The sequence below is a fragment of the Excalfactoria chinensis genome, chromosome 3, assembly GCF_039878825.1.
Source record: "Excalfactoria chinensis isolate bCotChi1 chromosome 3, bCotChi1.hap2, whole genome shotgun sequence".
In the NCBI taxonomy this organism is placed as follows: domain Eukaryota; kingdom Metazoa; phylum Chordata; class Aves; order Galliformes; family Phasianidae; genus Excalfactoria; species Excalfactoria chinensis.
The window spans coordinates 102,683,060-102,701,231 of NC_092827.1; the positions used below are offsets into that span (position 1 = coordinate 102,683,060).

The window sequence follows — 18,172 nt, forward strand, 5'->3', positions numbered from 1 at the left end:
ATTTTCTAGAGACAGTAGTCGCTCAGCATTGCAAGATGTGGAAAGGGCTTTAGAAAAAGACTGCAGAAAAATGACATTGTTTTCTACTGGTGTAAACAGAGCTAACATAAGTTGGTCTAACATAAGTGACTTCTGTCAGCTACTGAGCAAACTTAAAATGATGCTGTTCCTATATAGCAGACTGCATGTGCAAGAGGCAAACATACTGTACAGTCATGTAAGTCTGAGTTAGTAATCAAATTATGCAACCATCAAATCTAAAGGGGCTGTTCTACAGGAGGCAAGCAGTACCTTTATGCTACAGATGGTATCAGACCATCAAACTGACTGCAGAAATGGAAGCACTGGTGGGCTACCTAAAGGAGCTACGTGCACCACATCAGGTATAGCTCTGTAGCGAAGACAGTATAGAACTGCTACCTCTCTTTGAGATGATACTAAATTACTTGGCACGCAGTGCTGCATTCTATGTGCAGGTAAAATCTCATTAAGGACTACAAGAGATATCCTTAAGAAAGAACAAGAATAGTGCATGAGGCAACCAGGATGTACTCATTCCTCACTTGGACAAAAAAAAACAAAAATGATGGGTAAATACATTTAAATAGGTGTTTGGGTTACAAAAACAAACTGCTTGCCTGCAAAAGCAACCCAACTTCCCAGTTACTCAGAAGCAGCAAAACATCAGGAGGGGAATACATTTAAACGCTAGGAGAGCACTTCAGCCTTTCAGCCACGTCGTGGGGAGGATACTAACTTAAGTTAAAGGAAAAAAGGCGGACTCGGAGATGGTTCCCGCTTACAGCCGCTCACCCGCAAGGCCGGATGAGGCTGTCAGGGACCACGAGCGCCGCGCCCGCCCTCTGTCCCCCATCTCATCTCACCTCAGCCCCGCCGCACACGCAGTCCCTTTTGCGATCGCGGCTCTGCGTGAAACGATGACCTCACGCCAGGCCTCGTTTCCAGTCTATCTATTAATGCCGCGCCCCTCCCCTGAAGCCATGATCTGATTACGGCCAGAGGCCATTAGAGCAGCCCTCTGCCCCCCGCAGCCAGCCCTGCTCCCCTCCTCGGGAGCGCTCGGCGGTCCCGTGACGCCGGTTGCCGTGGCAAGGCGCGCGCGCTCTCCCCGCCCGACCCCAACCCCAGCGCCTCGCTAGGCGGCTCGGCCATGGCGGCGGCGGAGGAGGAGGAGGCCGACGTGGAGTGGGTGGTAGACAGCATCGCCGGGTTCCTGCGCGGGCCCGCCTGGTCCGTCCCCGTGCTGGAGTTCATGGAGCAGAAGTGTGAGGGTGAGCGGCGGGTGCTGAGGCCCTCCCTGGCGGAGAAGGAGCCGGGTTGGCGGGCTGGGGCGGCCCGCTTCGGTGCGGGCGGAAAGCAGCGGCTGTCTGCTGTGGGCTCAGGGAAGCATCGCGCTGCTGAGGTAGGCCGGCCTACCAGGGAGGCCTCATCAGCTGAGGGGCTGAAGGCATCATTCTGTGGTACGAGGAATAAAATGTGGCCCTTCCGGGTCGCATCTGTGCTTAAGCTACTCCCTCATTCAAGTCAGCTGTATCTTAGAACCGGGCATTTTTATGTAGGAGGACGATATGAAAGAAAACAAAGACATATTAGCAGCTGCTTTAAGTGGTAAGAGGCTGGGAAAGCTGTCAGCGGTTTGGGTGAAAGCAGCCTGCTTGATGGCAGCTGATCAGCTGTATGGGCCGTTCTTTGTCATCCCAAAGCCTCAGCATCCTGGGTGGGGAGGGCTGGGCATGCTCTGTTCAAGCACGCGTGTAGAAAGCCCCCAGTGATGTTGAAGTTATATTATAAAATAAAAACCTGGTAGCAGACACCTATCATGAGTTATTCAGCGTGAAATAAAAGGAGTGATTTCTTTAAGGAGAGTCATTTAAGCCTTCGTCAATGTGCTTCAATGTTAAAACATGGACATTATGACACGAAGGCTTCCTGGCACTGTAACCTTGTGCTGTGCAGCAGCTCGTGCTGCTATGAGTCTGGAAGTTGTTTCCACTCTTTGTGACCTCTGAAGCAAGATCACTGTAGGAGCTCACACCTTTTCCTGGTACAGTGGTAAATGAGAAGGCTGGGTAAAGTTACCAGAGTCAGCCACGAGGGAGCAACAGAGAAAGCATAGCTGGAGTTTTTGCCTCAATATCTGCTCAGACTTCATGCCATTCAGGTGTTTTGATTGCCACGGAAGTGGGATAGGTGGGAGCTGCCTCTCTTGTTTTAGGAATCAGGGTGTGCATTATTCCTCTTTGTAGCAATGATCTCTCCTTAGAAGGTTGAGTGGAATTTACTGACAGTAAGAAGATTTATGGAACCTCTGTAAATTTCCATGTAGCATGAAGCAGGCTTATATAATGGCCCCCTGCCGGTTCGTTGCTGTGTAAGAAATTAGAAGAGCAAAGAAGAGAAATGGGAGCAAGTGGTCTTCCAGGGTTTCATTGGACAACTCCCAGCAGCTGTTGAGAAAAAAGAAAAGGCTGAGGAAGTGTTGCTGCAGCATTAGGGTTGCTAAGAAGCACAGCTGAAGAAAATGCAAACGTTTAATTGCAGTCCTGTTTTTGTTTGCTTTTTCTTTTGATAAATGTGCTAATTCCACCACTGCTACTGGAAGTGTTTTGTCAGGACAGAATTTTTTCTGTTCTCAATGTGTTCAAAGCCTTTGGACTGAAAAAAAAAAAAAAGGCATCATTTCAATTAGCTGTCAATTATTATTTTCCATATTTAGTTGCATGTTACTAAATTATGCACATTTATTTTACATTGCATTTAGTAGAACTGATCCCACTATTGTTGCATCTGTTGCTAATGGTTTGCTTTCTCTCTCCCTCTTTCTGGGGACTTGACTGATTTCTCATGGCTTCATTAATTTCCGTTTCTGTGGCTGCAGAATTCAAGTTCAGTCTGTGGGCTTGCCTTAAAGGGCGGGGGCTTTTCTGTTTTACTCTAAGGTATAAATTGAAATACTGTGTGTAGATAGATGAGTTTGATGATAATGTGGAAGACTGGAGAGTAAAGACAGGGTACAAAAAGAAGCAGCAGGCGACCGTGACTTCACTTGGGGATGGGACTGGGGGTAGGAACAGAAGAGCTCTCATACTTACTGGCTCTTGTCTGTGAGTTCAGATTAGTCAGTTCAGTCCCAGCAGGGAAGACTCAGACTCAAATAGATGTCACCCTGCTTGAGGAGTTTGCTAGCAGTGGTTTTCAGTTTTAGCAGGAAAATGCTGAGTTTGTCTCCAAGGGCATCTGGGTCTCCTGTCTTGTTGTGATTTAGTGGTCTTCAGGTCTCTCCTGTTAGATGACCAAAGGCTCAGAGCCAAAACCTCGAGGAAAAAGATCAAAAGACGTAACTGGAGAAAATCCAGGATCCCCATTCAAACACAGTATTCCTTAATGCAGTTTAACACAGAGGGGTTGTTGGCCCTTACTTACTTTATTTGACATTTAGCTTTGTCCTTTTTGTTCAGACTCTGAAAACAGCAGTTTGTGGAAGCTTTCCATTCTGCTTTCCATTACATTTCTGTGTTGTCCTGGAACTGTGTGAGGAAAAGGACTTGAAGGCAGTCCCTTTAGCACAGGCAGGAGCAGTGAGATCCCTTTGTTACTCCTCCTGGGGTACTCGGGTTAAGGAACAGGAGGGGGTAGAAGGGAAGGGAGGCATAGCCACAAAGGTTAAGGCCTACATAGGCTATCACAGATATCTCCAGAGGGAAGACATGCAGAAGACAACAGAGGTGGTTAAGAATCTTCACCTGCATGTGTAATATGGTGGTCAACATAGAAACTGACAGCTTATTTTAATATAAGGATTTATGGTACTTTTTTTTGTGGAACAAGCATTTTCTCACAAAAGCAACTGTTGGCTTTCCAAATTCTATCTGTTGAAAAGCAAGCTTCCTTGTGTTATTTGGAGGGCCAGAACTCTCTGTTTAGATTTTTGTTGGCTGTAGGTTGTAATAAATTAATGTAATATAATAAATTAATCTTTCCAAGAGTCACTCTAAATTTTTGAGAGAATTGCACTAATTCTGTCACACAAATACCACCACCACTGCAGATACTGTATGTTCACCAATTTGTAAGACAGAATTCCCATTCTTTAAATGACTTCAAAGCATGCAAATGGGAAGTGTCCAAGGTGGAGTGGCTAATCTTGAAGGGAACTGATGATGCCTTAGCTCCTAAGCCTCTGCTTTAATTGCTAGGTTTTACATTACTTCTGTTCATGCTGACATGATAAAAATGCAAATTGTAAATATAAGTGTAAAACGCCCAGTCTTCCTGGGCCTTCCTCTTGCCTTCTGCTGCTTCTATTCTATGGTACAGAGATTGTTAGCTTGGTATTTCCAGTTGTTAATGCTAGTCCATATGAATAATCATAGTGTCTGCTGCGTGGATTCCCATTTTTGTCTGGAGCAGGGTAGATAACAATTTAACAAATAATAGTAAATCACCAGCACCAGATCTTTTCCTTGTGACTCTCTCTTAATAGTTTTGCAAGCAGGATCTCGCTTTCCTGCATCACACTGGCTTCTTGTTAAGCAAACAGTATTTAAAATAAAGGTTCAAGTCATTAGCACAGCTTTGATTTAAACGTATGCAGAGACAGATAACCCAGTTCAATGTCATCTGCTGTATTAGAACAACCTCACGCAAGTTCTCATGGTAGCTCTTACATTAAGTCTTACTTCTTAATGCATCTATCTGCTGAATCCTCAGCTTGCTTAGAGATTGCTTCTGTTGTGAAGATGCATTTTTTAGTATTAAATTAGAAGTCTTAAAAAATTACCACAAGTACGTGGCTTAGCCTGAATGTGTGAAAAATAAGTTTTTATTATAGGTCATGTCTTACCTTGTCACATGATTAAATGTATGAACTTTTAAAGATCAGTTTTACTCTGAATTATTTTGTGGCACTGGTATTTGATGTACTGGTACTTGTAACACTGACTTGGAGATGTTTGTTTTTCAGTTTTTGATGATGAAGAAGAAAGCAAGCTCTCCTACACAGAAATTTATCAGGAATACCAAGCGCTGGTGAGTGTTATTCGCTGTAAGTGGTAGATTTCTAAGAAATAATATGCAGTGTTAAAGTAGTATTTAGATAAATTTCTAGTTGTGCTATATTTGTTATTCAGAATTTTCTAATGTTGCATGCCATAAATATTATTTAGGTATCCTTTGAGCCATAGTCATTTTTGCATTTTTGGCTTAAGCACAGAAATGCAGTAACGTTATTTTTTCTTACACAGTTACCTATTTTTCCTTAATGTTAGCGCACTGGCTAGCTAGAACACTGTGTTTATAAGCTGGAGAGTATTCACACGTTATGGAAAGTTAAAGTGACAAACAGCACAATGTTAGAAAACATGTAAAACTTGTTTCTTTATGAGACCAGTAAACCTATTGAATTATTTCAAGTATCAGAACAAAATACAAAATGTTTTTGGAGCGTGCTGAAAATACTTATAAATCAATGCATGCAGTTTTCTAAAGTGTTTCCTTATGACAAAACTTGGTGGTACTTGATGTCAGGAACCATGAGTGGAATGAATATAGGCCAGCAGTGATTTCTTCTGTGATCCTGAAGCATATTGGATACACGGACTGGCATAAAAAAAATCCTTTTACATAGTAAGTACAAATGTTGAGTAATATCAGCTGGGAGTCTGGAGAGAAGGTGGAGAGGTGGGGTCCCTGGAAGCTGGAGAGGTTCAGTTAAGCAATAACCAGTTGTCAGCAAAAAAAAATTAGTGTTGGTTTAGAATGGATTATAAAAGCAATTAAGCCAGAAAGAAGTATTGGAGAAATCGGTTGTGTTATTGCAGTGATTTCTCTGTGAGTTTTAAAAACCACAATGACAGCAAGAAAGAAGATACACCATGATTCTTAGGGAAAAATCTCTTAGAAAGTAAGGTTTATATTTCTTACAGGTTGAAAAATTATTAGAAGGTTATCTAACAGAAGTTGGCATTACTGAAGAGAAATTCCAGGAAGCTTTTTCATCTCCCCTTGCAAAGACTCACACTTCTCAGGTATATTTTCCTTTGCTAAGGAATGCACAGATCTAGTTTTTTAGCTTTGTCTTTCCACAGATGCATGTTTGAACATGCAAACAGATACACATTTGAAAAGCTTTCTTTTTAAAACTTTCATGTTCTAAAACCTAACGTATCTGTTTACATTATCAACTTTGACCAGCAAAATGTGCGTCTTTAAAACAGCAGCAGATACTTGCTTGGAGTCTCTCTTTTGAGATTTGTCATCCATGCTTTGTACTTTCTAAACCAAACCTCTAAGCTTAAAGGTATGCCTGCCACCTTTATTTGCAGATTTGTCAGCTTTATGGTAGCCTTCAGTCTGTTTATAGTGGCATAAAAACTTGAGGATTAAAAAAAAAAAACAAAACAAAAAACAGACATAAAAGCAAAAGATGTTTTCCTCCAATTTTGTAAAAAAACAAACAAACACAAAACCAGTAAAATCTGTAAGACAGAGATTACCCTGAGAAGACAAGGCATGATTCTGCACTGCTTAACCTGCTGAAAGTTATCTTTAGGAACTGTCTCAGGTATATGGGGCAGAGAAGTGGGAGCTTCTCCTGCCAGTGTGAAGTTTGCTTTGTTGAAATATTTCCTTTAGCAAGATTTGTCAGAGTGCACATTCCTTGCTCAAGCTTACAGATTTGTTCAAGAAATCTAACAAATTGTGATTGTAAACATACATCCAGGCTTTGTGATAAAGTTGTAGCCATGATGATGCAAGGAAATAAACCCTCAAATTCGTTTCTTGCCTGTAAGCTCTACTTGTACAGCTAGAAAAAGTAGACAGATAAAATAATGAAATACAGTTACTAAAAACAAGTTCCACAAAGTTTAAATTTTGATATAATTTCAAGCAGACTGAGAAGGTTTTGATTTCTGTAGCTTAATTAATTTGCGTGTATCTTCCTTCCCACAGGCCATTTTGCAAATGGTACTGGCAGCAGAAGATTTTAGACTATTTAAAAAAATGATGGTGCAGAAAAATATGGAAATGCAGTTGCAAGCCATTAGAGTCATGAAAGAAAGAAATGGTAAGAAGTAGTAAATGTGAGGTTTCTTTCTTTCTTTTTTTTTCTTTCTTTTTTTTTTTTTTTTTCTTTTTTTTTTCTTTTCAAAGACTGTGTAATCCAGTTAGAAATGAAATGCTGGTCTGGTTGAAGTTAAGGGAGAACAGTGAGCTGGTTTTAGTGGGACCAGGATTTCAATATTTAGTTTTTGGATTGTATTCTCAGACACAGCAATCTCCTCTCTAAAGTAACAGATTGTGAACTTTATAAGATTTTGTGTGAAACTTGGTCTGTTTTTTGCTGGAGAATTTTGCTGAGTGTTAATTGCATCAGCTCATCAGGAGTGATAGTGTCAGTAGCTGAGCTGCGCTATTTGCAGAGTGGTGTTGGTGTACTGTCTGTCATGCCTACCACACTGTGAAAAATCTATGGACAGAGCAGAAGTTTGGTCTCTGTCATTGTAATAGATAGTGCTGTTAGGAAAACATGTTTTACACCCAACTCTACTGCTCTGTTGATGTTTCTAGAAGTATTTTTATCCTCTCCTTCATTTAATCCATGTCTTCATTGTTATTACTTTGCTTTGTCTTACCATGCACGTTTTTTCCAGAGAATAATTCTTAAATTTTAAGTTTGATGCAACACCTAGATTAGAAAATGGTTTGAATAACCATGGTTGTTTTGTAGCCTGCTGGAAATACCATGTAACAATCAATGCAGACTTTGCTTAATGTTTGCCCTCAGATATCAAAACCTTTTTTGTTTCAGAAACTTATGCCTTTTTCTACTTGATGCTGAGGATCTAGAATCTTTTTGTAAATAATTTACAGTAAGGAAGAATTAGTTTTTTTTTTTTTTTCTTTTTTTTTTTTTCTTTCCTTTACCAACAAGATTTATTTCTCATCTTTGGCGGAAGACTGATGCCAATGGAGTACAAAATAACATCCTTTAGAGTAATGCATACTTTTATATTTTTGGTAGGTGTGTTGCCTGACTGTTTGACAGAGGGTTCTGATGTATTCAGTGAAATTGAACAAGAAGAAATGAAAATACTCAGGGAGGTTCTAAGGTAAAATAAGAAACCAGTCCTACTTTCCACCTTCCTTTAAAAGAAAAGGATGTAGGATCTAATGCTTCTAGTCTTTTCTAAGAAACTGCTTTCAGATGGTATCAGAAAAATGAATTATGCTAGACAGTGGATGTGATCAAGGGTATCTGAAGACATAAGAATTACCACTCTGCCATGGTGGAACCATCTTAGTGATTTGTGGAATGATGTTCAACTTTAAAAGCCCCACTGGTTCCATTCTCCTCTGAATCCCAAGGCAGAACTGTGTTCAGTGACTCTGGACAACAGAAGCACACTAGCTATAAGCTGTTCTGTGAGCACCCGAAACCCAGGTCTGAAGATATACGACCAACACTGCTTGAAGCAGCTTTATTACTCCTTAACAAGGATACCATACTTTGTTCTGTGTCCTTTAAAACCTTGGAATGGCAAACTCTGCTTCTGCAGTAGTCCTTATTAGTTTCCACAGCTGCCTCCTTAGCTGTCTTTAATGACTCTTACTGTGATCTAAAATGCATGAGAACTGATACAACTTCTATAGATTCTCCTCCACTCCCAGTTCACCCATGTATAAAGAATCATAAATAATAACATATTAATCCATTTGGGTTATATTAAATTATATTTGCCCTCTGTGTTCTGGAAGTACTTTGTCTTTAGCTGTCCAGAACATGCTGCTGTCACCACTTCTGAAACACATCATCAAGCACCTCACTGTGCTAATACCCAGTGCCTGGTCTCCATAAACACTCTACAAATGTCAATGGGTGCAATTTTTTTTCCAGCATAAAGGATAAAGGAATCTAACAACACACCTTCAGCTGCTCCAGACAGCCACAGAGATTTTTAGGAGCACTGAACATAGGATCTTGTTCATTTCCAGTGAAAATGCTTAGTTAATGGTGATTGTGTTGAAAAATACTGTTTTGTAGGTAAGAATTTACTCTATCAAATTGTGTCATTTGGCTCCATTGTATCTGTTGTCATTTCTATGGAAATAAATAGGAGACTCTGCTTTCAGTGCAACCTGTGTATTTTGGACACTTAAACACGTTCACATTATCCACCAATTGATTTGATAGTCCCCAACTATTTAAGCAGTGCTAAACTTCCATAAAAGTCATTGGTATCAAAGAAGTCTCAACTTATGTCCTGTGTTACAGGAAATCTAAGGAAGAATATGAAATAGAGCAAGAAAGGAGAAGGACAGAAGAAGTGAGTATCTTATCTTTCTAGATGGTTTATGCTGAGGATTGAGAAATACTTTGAATATTCTTGTCCCAGGCATCAGGTGTGTTACTCCAAGGCAGCACATGCCACCCTAAGCAAATAAAAGAGCTGTCAATAAGGTCTTCATTTTGAAGGGTCTGTTCTGTTTACATTTTTCTTGATGGTATCATTGACATTAATGCCATGTATAATACCAGTATCCACCAGTCATTTGGTGCAGTGTATTCCTTTAGTATTTGAATTGTAAGATTCTGGCAATGGCTATCAGCCTTTCAGATTTAGAGAACATCTGAATTACCAATTTTGTCAAGATCAAAGAAACTTCAAAGTGTAAGCTTCTTAGTGACTACAGCATTCCTAATCTTTCAGGAATGTTAAGAATTGCTTCATAGACAGTGTAGTTATTCATTAAGTCAGCCCAGCGCTGCCAAAACTTAATCACCAGGAACTAGAAATCCCTTCCAACTTAAACCATCACTCAGGTAACTGAATGTAAATGGGGACTGACTGAACTGCCAGTTGTTAAGCAACTGAAAAGCAGATTGAAGTCTGAGTAAGGTTTCTCTGAGGAAGCAGCAGCAATTACAATGGCTGTAGCTTCTACAGTGAAAATGTGTTTGAAAGTCGCAAGCAAAGCATGGAAAAAAAAACCCAAATGCCCAAGTTACCCATTTGTAGCTGGGGAACAAAATGTCAATTTATCTAATGTTCTTGATTTTGGTTGTTGAGTAGAGAATAAGTTTTGAACCTAAACAATGAAGCTCGTTTATAGGTATAAGCTAGCACAAACACTTCTATCAGGTAAAACAAAACAAGCAGTTTGCTTTTTTCACTTTGACAATGCAATATACATAGTGTAAACAACACCATTTTAATTAGGAGTTTTTAGGAGTTTCCTGTGTATCAGTAGTTTCATACCTGGAATACAGCAATAGGAATTGTAAGGCTTGGTTTTGTTTGCTGTTTCAGTTTAAGGCACGTGCTAAAAGCAAGTCACCAACTGTGACCAGTATTCCAGGAGATTCAAGAGAAACCGTGGAAGTTAAGGAGTCTACTGATGGAGCTGATGGTTCTGAAGAAACTCCAAAATTATCATTAGGTAATTTTATGAGGAAGTTCAATAATAAATGTACAACATACACACACAGGTGATCCTCAAAAACAGGCATTGTATCTCAGTGGGATTTACTCTTTAAGAGAGTTTGTGAAAGATTTGTAGCTTGATATTCTCCGATAACATAGTTCCAACTTATTTCTTAAAGTCTGCACTGTCCTTAGTTATTTTTCCATGAGTCCATTCCTTGTCTTTGTATGCATTCTCACTAAGTTTTCATATCACAGACACTTGAGCTGGATACTTTTAGCCTTGGTAGTACCTGTGGGGCATCCTTGGGCTCTTTCCATTTTATTGCTGTTAATACATGATGTCATTGTAGGACCCTCAGTTATTTAAAACTGCATTGGTGTCCTTCATGTTAGGAAATGTAAAAGAAAAAAGTGTCACCTTTTAAAATATCTCTTTTTCCCCCCCCCCCCTTCATCTTTTGTGCCCTTCTTGAAAAGTTTTGTTACTGTTGTTTAAACTCTGATTTTCTACTTTCTGCTCTTGTAAAAATGCAGAAGACTTGCAGGTATGCTTGTATACTTCTCTTGGCCTAATTTGATTCCTCTTATTTTTGCATAGTTATGCCACCCTTCAATGGTACCATTAGATTACAGATCTGCAGGACTTAATCCTGTATTTGAGAGACAGGGGATCTTGGAGCCTGGAAGTCAAAACTTATTTGCTGTTCACATGTCTACTCAGCTGAAGCTGCGCATTTCTATGCTCCTTAGACTCCAAAGAAGAGACAAGTCTACAAACAGCTCTTTGAGAATCTTCTTGCTTTGTAGAACTGGCATCATGTGACAACATATCTGTCCCAAGAGGCTACTATAAAAGTTTGTCACAGCTTACCTTCCAGTATAACCTCTTAGAAAAGTGGATACTGAGAGCAGAAATCAAGGAGAGTGCATACCATTAATCTTCTTCCAGATTATTCTCATACAGAACTGAGGACTGCCTTTCAGGTCAGTCTCTTAATACCTAACTGCAAAGCATGGGGTTCCATCTGAAACTTCATCTTGGACAATGAGGTCATAACTTTAGCCTGAATCTCTTCTGCGTGGATTCACACAACACTGGGAAAGGGCACAGCACTTTGTGCCTCTCTGTTTTCTCTTCAGTGTGGTTGGTCCCAGACCCTCACTGTCCACCAGACCTACTCTCAGATCCTGGCTGTATTCTCACTTGAAGAGTCACCTTACTGCATATCAGGATCCGGCGACAAGTTAAGGCTGCCGTGTGAAAGTACCGTGCCTCAGCGCACGGGGAACAGACGGGACTCACACACAGTGCGTAACGCCAAAAGTACAAGTTTAATGCCTTGCAACAAACCCTATATAGTGGTCCAGGTGACCGCCCCTGTCAGACACTTGTGACCTCCCTGACTCCACCCCAGGTGCACGCAGGCACCACCTACCCAATACCCAACACTGCAGAACAGAGTAGCTTGCATTTCTTATCTGAGAAGAGGAAGGTATCCCATAGCAAGGGAGCATCAACTGCCTTGGCAACATGACCCCTTACTCGAAAGGGTCCTCACTCAGGGAAAAATAGCCTCCCTCACTCCGCCCACCCCTTTTGTCAGGCATGTGTTTCTTTTCTTAAAGACACATGCCTTTTCATTATCTTTTGCAGTTTCTCTTTAAGATCCAAAACTTCATTTGGTGGCCCTCTAAAAGCTTTCTACTATATAAAGAATTTGAAGCTAATGGCAGTTGCTTTAATTTTCTTGATTTCACTTTAATGAACCCCATTAGTGGTTTACAAATGAGAGACTGCACAACCATTCATCCTGTACACTGACCACCCAACTTCTTGTACTGCTAGGATATAGAAAGGTAAGTTCATAATAATGGTTACACACAGCACCTTGGAGTGCAGATGACCTTTCCAGCATTCCTGAAGAACACCTCCCTTTCTTGATACCTGCAATTGTGTTTCACCCAGCACAGATAAGGATGCAGCACCTGCTAGAGTGGCCCAGTGTGCTTGTCTTTTGAGAAGACTAAAGTAATTGCCTGTATCAAGAACAGTGTTGCTTAGTCACCCACAGTATGAATGTAAATACAGACAAATTCTCAAAGGAAAAAACAGATTATATGCCAGTAACTTACTATTCTTTGGGACATTGCCTATTTGCACATTTGCTGTCAACTCTCCTTCGCTTGTCTTCTTAGCATCTCTTCAGGTTCATGGGTTAAGTGAAACTGTGGGTCCTATGATCACATCCTACAGGTACTGCTAGGATATAAAAATCTCCAGCTCGAGTGTTTGCAGTATGGACAGCAACAGCGTAAATGCATATACACACAACACATTTCAAAGAACTACTTCCTGGTAAGTAGTTTTCCTTGTTTGTGGTGTTGGTTCTGGGGTAGGTGTTTGGCATGCAATGTGTGTTCTTTGTGTCTTTCCCCCCCCGCCCCCCTCTGCTTTTTAAAGAAGGCAGCCCTGGTGTGAGGTCTTTTTCCTAGCACTTTTAGCTCTCACTGTACCTGTAAGGAATTTTATTTATCACAAGAAGGTAGACATATTTCACTGAAACACAAATTCTTCATCTTTATTTTACATTTCTCTCCTGGTTTGTTTTCGGTACTTCAAACATTCTCTCTTCTTTGTCTTTCCCGCTGTTTTTTTCAGCTATTGTTGTTTTCTGTACTAAAGAAAGCAGCAGTATTGAAGAACTAAACTATTCCATGCTTTCACTTAAAACAACAGCAACCTCCTACAATAAAGAACCCACAAATTGAGTGAACAACTGTTTTCCCTGTACTAGTGTCAGTGAAGCAAGGTGATGCCGTGTCTAACTATGCTTTGGTAGAGGCCAGGGAAACTGTTCATACTTCATACAATTCTTCATACAATACTCAAGCCAATTATTTCTAAACACTACTGAAAAATACCATAGTGCATGACGTTGTTTTTTGTTGTTGTTGTTGTTGTTTTTTAATGTGAAATTGCTGTTTAGAGGAATCTCAGAAATCTGCAGTCCGCCCATTACAGAGAGGCCCAGAGAGCTTACTTCAGCCTGCGAAAGGGAAGGAAGAAACAAAGAAAAGAGCAGCTGGAAAACGTGCAGAAAACACAGCACAGAAAACTGTAACAGAAGGGCAAGTAAGTTTTTAAAACAACCAGCAATGCCTTCTGCCCCAAAACATAAACTAGAATGACAGAAAGTCATAATATTGTTTTTTATTATTGTAATGCATTTCATAACGCAAGCACTGTTTATGGAATGCAGCACTTTAATTTGCATGAATTTAAGATCAGCACTCTGTTTTTAAGAGTAGAATCCTAGAACTTAGCATTCAGCCTTTAACCTTGTGATAAGTTCTTAGTAAGACAACTGTGGCTTGAAGTTTTCACTTGGCTTCTTAAAAGAAGCTACTAAGTTTAGTGGCAAAGGTGATGGAAAGGCTTTTATTTCACAAATACATAAATTAATTCTGTTGTGTGTATTATTTCCCAATGTACTTCAAAAACATCCAGAGTGCACCAGAACTTGATGAGCAGCAGCTGAAACAACGGGAGGACTACCTTAAGAAAAAACGAGATATGCTAATAGCTGCAAAGAAAGAGTCAAGAAATAATATAATACCACCCCTCAGCACAGACCAGAAGGAAGAGGAACCATCTCCTAAAGAGGTAAAGGGTTCTTAAAACCCTTAAATACTTAAAATCATCCTGATTGCTTTCTAAGGGTCAGGCAGATTCAGTGAAGGTTTAGTTGATTGTTGTAGCAGTATGAAAGTATGGTGGGAGCAGCGGAACTATTTTCAAGTCACTGTTTTTGCAGAAGAGTACAAGTTAAAGGTTTTAATGTTTAAGTTAACATTTCACCTCTGTATGATCAAATCCTCTTGATTACGTTTATGAACTGTTGAGAGTGCTGGCTTTCTTCTAATCCTTTGACCAACTGTTTGGGCTTCCTTAGATCTCTGGGACTTTTTTTCCAGCTAAGACAGGAAAAAAAAAATTATTTTGCAAAGTCCTACTTACTTTTACATGCAAAACTTACTTACTTCTCTTGATCTCAGAGAGGTTTTACTCCTTTTTTAAATAAATAAATCTTCAGTTAACAAGTCAGCCACTGGAGTAGAAGTGATGTGATAATGCAATTTAGAAAAACAAGGCACTCTGAGGAATAGATGCTGCTGTCATCTATCCAGCTGCCTCTGATACAAGAAAATACTTGTGGAAGAATAAGAATTATAGGAAAGGGAATGGTAAACTTGTAGAGATACAAGAGAGAGTAATTCCATTCTTTGTGGTGTTTTTGTCCCACATACAAACGTGATCGGTCTCCCAACAATGTTGGTTGGTAGCTATAAAGAGTGTTCTCTGTTCAGATGCATCAAGGGCAAGGAGAGCTCTCTGGGATAGTTCTGCACCTCGGAAGGAAGATTTAATTGTGACTGTAATAATGAGACCGTGTCCTCAAGAGAGGACTCCTCATCCTGTTATTCTAGTTAGTTAAAACTGAAATGCAGCAGCACCAGGTTGGGTTGCAGCGTGTTTCTACTGTTTCAGCAGGTCATCCTGTCACTACCAAACCATCCTGGTTCCATCTGCAGTAATGGCTGAAGCATTTATCACAGTGCTGACCTTACAACTTGGATAATCAGCAAAGCTCTCCTAAAGAGGGCTTTGTCCATGTGAGTGTAGTGCAAGGAGGTGAAACCTGTGATAGTAACAGTAAGTTCTCAGTGCAAGGAGAAACAGCAGTGGTAACAACAGAGCCACTCTTGTATTAAATCCTGCTTCCATCAGGCACGGTAGGGAAGAAAAAAAAGAAAAAAAAAAAAGAAGAAAAAAAAAGAGCTTGTGCTGCTTTTCAGTCTGTTAGGCAAATGCTATGTATAAAACACAGTCTTCTGGGCAGTGCAGGGAGATAAACTCAAGGAAATTACCTGTCAGTGTAGCTTACAGAAGAAGGTGCTGTAATCACAAAAATCCTTGTGATAGAAAATCCCATTTGGGAAAAATAGTCAGCTACACTAAGGAGAGCAAGTACAGCCATAAAGACTCAGGATAAAGCTATCGGTATAGGTCAGACATGGGTAGAAAAAAAAGAAGTCCTGCCTTCTGTTAATCATTATTATGGCTAATGTGATGTAATGTGTTTGTTGCAGACAATAGGGTCTGAAGAAAAGCTTAAACTCTCAGTGTGGAAAAGAGCGGTAGTTGAAAACATTAAACAAGAAAATAATGCTATTAGAAAGTGAATTACTGCTCCTTAGCAAAGGGAACCCACTTAAAGTAAGAAACTTTGTTCTCTCAGGAGTGTTTCGTAATTGTTAAGCATTTTAATATGCTCAGGATGTGCCCATAGTGTTGATGGGTAAAGTCCTGAGCAGCACCAGTAAAGTTAAGCCTCTTTCCAGTGGAAAAGGAGGCAGACTTACATAAGGTCATCCACATTGCAGGGTCTGCTTCCCAAGAAATGAAGGAACTTTCTCCGTCATTCTGGGTTGCAAACGAGTTTGAAGGAGTGGGCATGCAGCATCAGGTTTGAAAGTGATGCTCTTTGGCTGTTCTTTGTTTGGAGAAAAGTTCTCTGCCAGCACTGCCTGCTGTGGCTCACCTGCCTGGGTAGCAGTGAGTGTTAGGAGCCGCAATAGGTGTTAGGAAGTCATGCAGCTTATTTATTGCAGTATTCTTTTTTTCCATTTTGTTTGTAGGAAATTTCAGAAGAGAAGCAAAAATTACTGCAGAAGAGGAAAGTGCTCGCAGAAAAACTAAAAGAAGAAGTTATTAATAAGCGGTAGTTTTGAGAAGCTCATTGCAGATCTTTCAAGAGCACAGGCATCTTTTAGAATAAATTACATAACCAAGAATGGAACGGGTTTGTTTTCAAGTATCTCACATTTGTTTTTGTAGAGCTTTCAGACAACTCATTCTGTACTTGGTATAAAATATTTGAAATTATGCTGAAATACATCAATAATGGATTTTCCAGAGTGCTGGAAAGTCACTGATTTTTACTGGAATGTGCTCAACAGTGAGGCGGCTTCACTAACTCAGCCAGTCAAAAATACAATAAAAGCAAACGTGTCTGTTAAAATAATAGCTAAAAATATGAACGAACGGATTTGAATAACCTAAAACTTTAACTTTTTCTAAAGATTATAGAACTTGGTTCATTAGTATATCAGAAATAAACTACTGATTTGGGCTGTAATGGAGTCTGAGTTCACATGGACGTGCTACTGTGACCATCTTGTATTTGAAGAAACAGATCATGAAGTGAGGAGAGCTGGAGGTTACACCACAGTACTCTCCTTCCAGGCAGTTTCCCCTTCCTTAAATCCAGGTTTGCTATGAATAAATTAAAGAACAAAACAAAAGCTTCCCTTGCCAAGTAAGAGCTAGGAACATGACCAGAGCAATTTGGTTCCAGAGTCAAGTCTTTAAACAAATAATTTACCAGTTTGTCTATGGCAGACGGCAGACTTAAAATGGAGCACAGGAGAGGGTGTCTTTAGCACACTGTGGTCTTGCTCCAATTCATAGGAGGGAGAGGAGGTTCTCTGATATATGTATACCTGGTGTGAGACTAAAGGGAAGGGGAGGTTGGATGCTATTACAATTTAGGGTGATGGGGTGACAGAAGGGATAGAAAGGTGGGTGACAGAAGGGATAGAAAGAGGCAAGAATTGCATAAAGCAGGGAAAGTCACCACCAGGATCCAGCAGTGCCATTGACTTGCGGAATCAAACTCCATAACCACAAAGTAGTTATAAAGCAGGTATGTTTAATGAGTGATGCGCATACACCCTGGTGCAAGGGGGATAGCTCCACCTCACTTTCACACTGTTAGGAGAAAGTGTGCAACAGATATAGGCTGAACTAATACATAATCAATAGTTTGCAGGAATTTGGATACATATTCATTACATTCCTGAGACTCCATTAGCATGCAGTTCCTCCCCCTTGCGCTTGTGTAGTGAGTCGTGGGGGTGGTTGTGGGATGAAGGCTCATCGTCTTCCTCGCTGTAAACTTTCAACCCTGTGGGAGGAGCACCCCCAAACTGGTTCCAGCTTGCTCTGTGGACATCTAATCACCATACTGTTCTCGAGTTAGGGGTGGTTGTCGGGCTGAACTCAACAAGGAAGAAGGGTTGCTGGGCCCAAAGGCAGAAGGAATGTAACTCCCTGTGCCCAAACCCAGTAAGAAAGGGGGCTTGCTGGTCCATACCCTGAAGAAAGTAGGCAAGCTGTGCCACAAAGCAAAATGAAGGGCGGTTGCTAGGTCCAAAACTAGAAGAAAGGGGGCTTGCTAGGCCACAAACCAAAAAGAAGGGATTTTTTCTGGAGTGAAATGTAGAAGGAATGGAGCTGGCTGCATGGAAATCCATAAGCAACAGACATTGCTGGATAGAAACCGAGAAGGAATGAGTCTTGCTGGACAGAAATCCAGATGAAAGGGGGCTTGCTTGTACAAAACCCAGAAGTAATTGGACTTCTGTGCCAAAAGCCTGAGGGAAGGAGTCTTGTAGGGTAGAAAGCCAGAAGGAAGGGAGATTGCTGACCCTAAACCAGAAGGAAAGTTGCTTGCTGGGCTGAAATGAAGAAGGAATTGGGCTGTCTGGGTTGCAAACCAGAACGAAGCACACTTGCTGGGCCAATACCCAGAAGGAAGGTGTATTGCTGGGCCATAACAGAAAAGGAAGCCAGCTTGCTGGTGTGAAACACAGACAGAAGA

The 18,172-nt window shown here is 40.6% G+C and overlaps 1 protein-coding gene across 2 annotated transcripts; it reads left to right on the forward strand.

Moving 5' to 3' along the window:
• The first annotated feature begins 1,033 nt into the window (after positions 1–1,033).
• Positions 1,034–16,652, forward strand: CFAP36 (cilia and flagella associated protein 36). 2 transcript variants are annotated; one of them, XM_072332625.1, is made up of 10 exons: positions 1,034–1,292; positions 4,985–5,049; positions 5,946–6,047; positions 6,973–7,087; positions 8,045–8,132; positions 9,296–9,347; positions 10,332–10,461; positions 13,436–13,581; positions 13,957–14,112; positions 16,149–16,652. In XM_072332625.1, the coding sequence occupies exons 1-10, from the start codon at positions 1,172–1,174 to the stop codon at positions 16,233–16,235; spliced, it is 1,062 nt and encodes a 353-aa protein (XP_072188726.1). In that variant the 5' UTR covers positions 1,034–1,171; the 3' UTR covers positions 16,236–16,652. The 2 variants fall into 2 exon arrangements, with proteins under 2 accessions (XP_072188726.1, XP_072188727.1); XM_072332626.1 differs by lacking the exon at positions 5,946–6,047.
• The last annotated feature ends 1,520 nt before the right edge of the window (positions 16,653–18,172 follow it).

Bases quoted from the DNA above. Each gene is read 5' to 3' on its own strand.
- CFAP36 (XM_072332625.1), top strand. From the start codon at position 1,172: ATGGCGGCGGCGGAGGAGGAGGAGGCCGACGTGGAGTGGGTGGTAGAC. The intron at 5,050-5,945 runs GTGAGTGTTATT...TATTTCTTACAG, and splicing joins ATCAGGAATACCAAGCGCTG to GTTGAAAAATTATTAGAAGG. The intron at 7,088-8,044 runs GTAAGAAGTAGT...TATTTTTGGTAG, and splicing joins AGTCATGAAAGAAAGAAATG to GTGTGTTGCCTGACTGTTTG.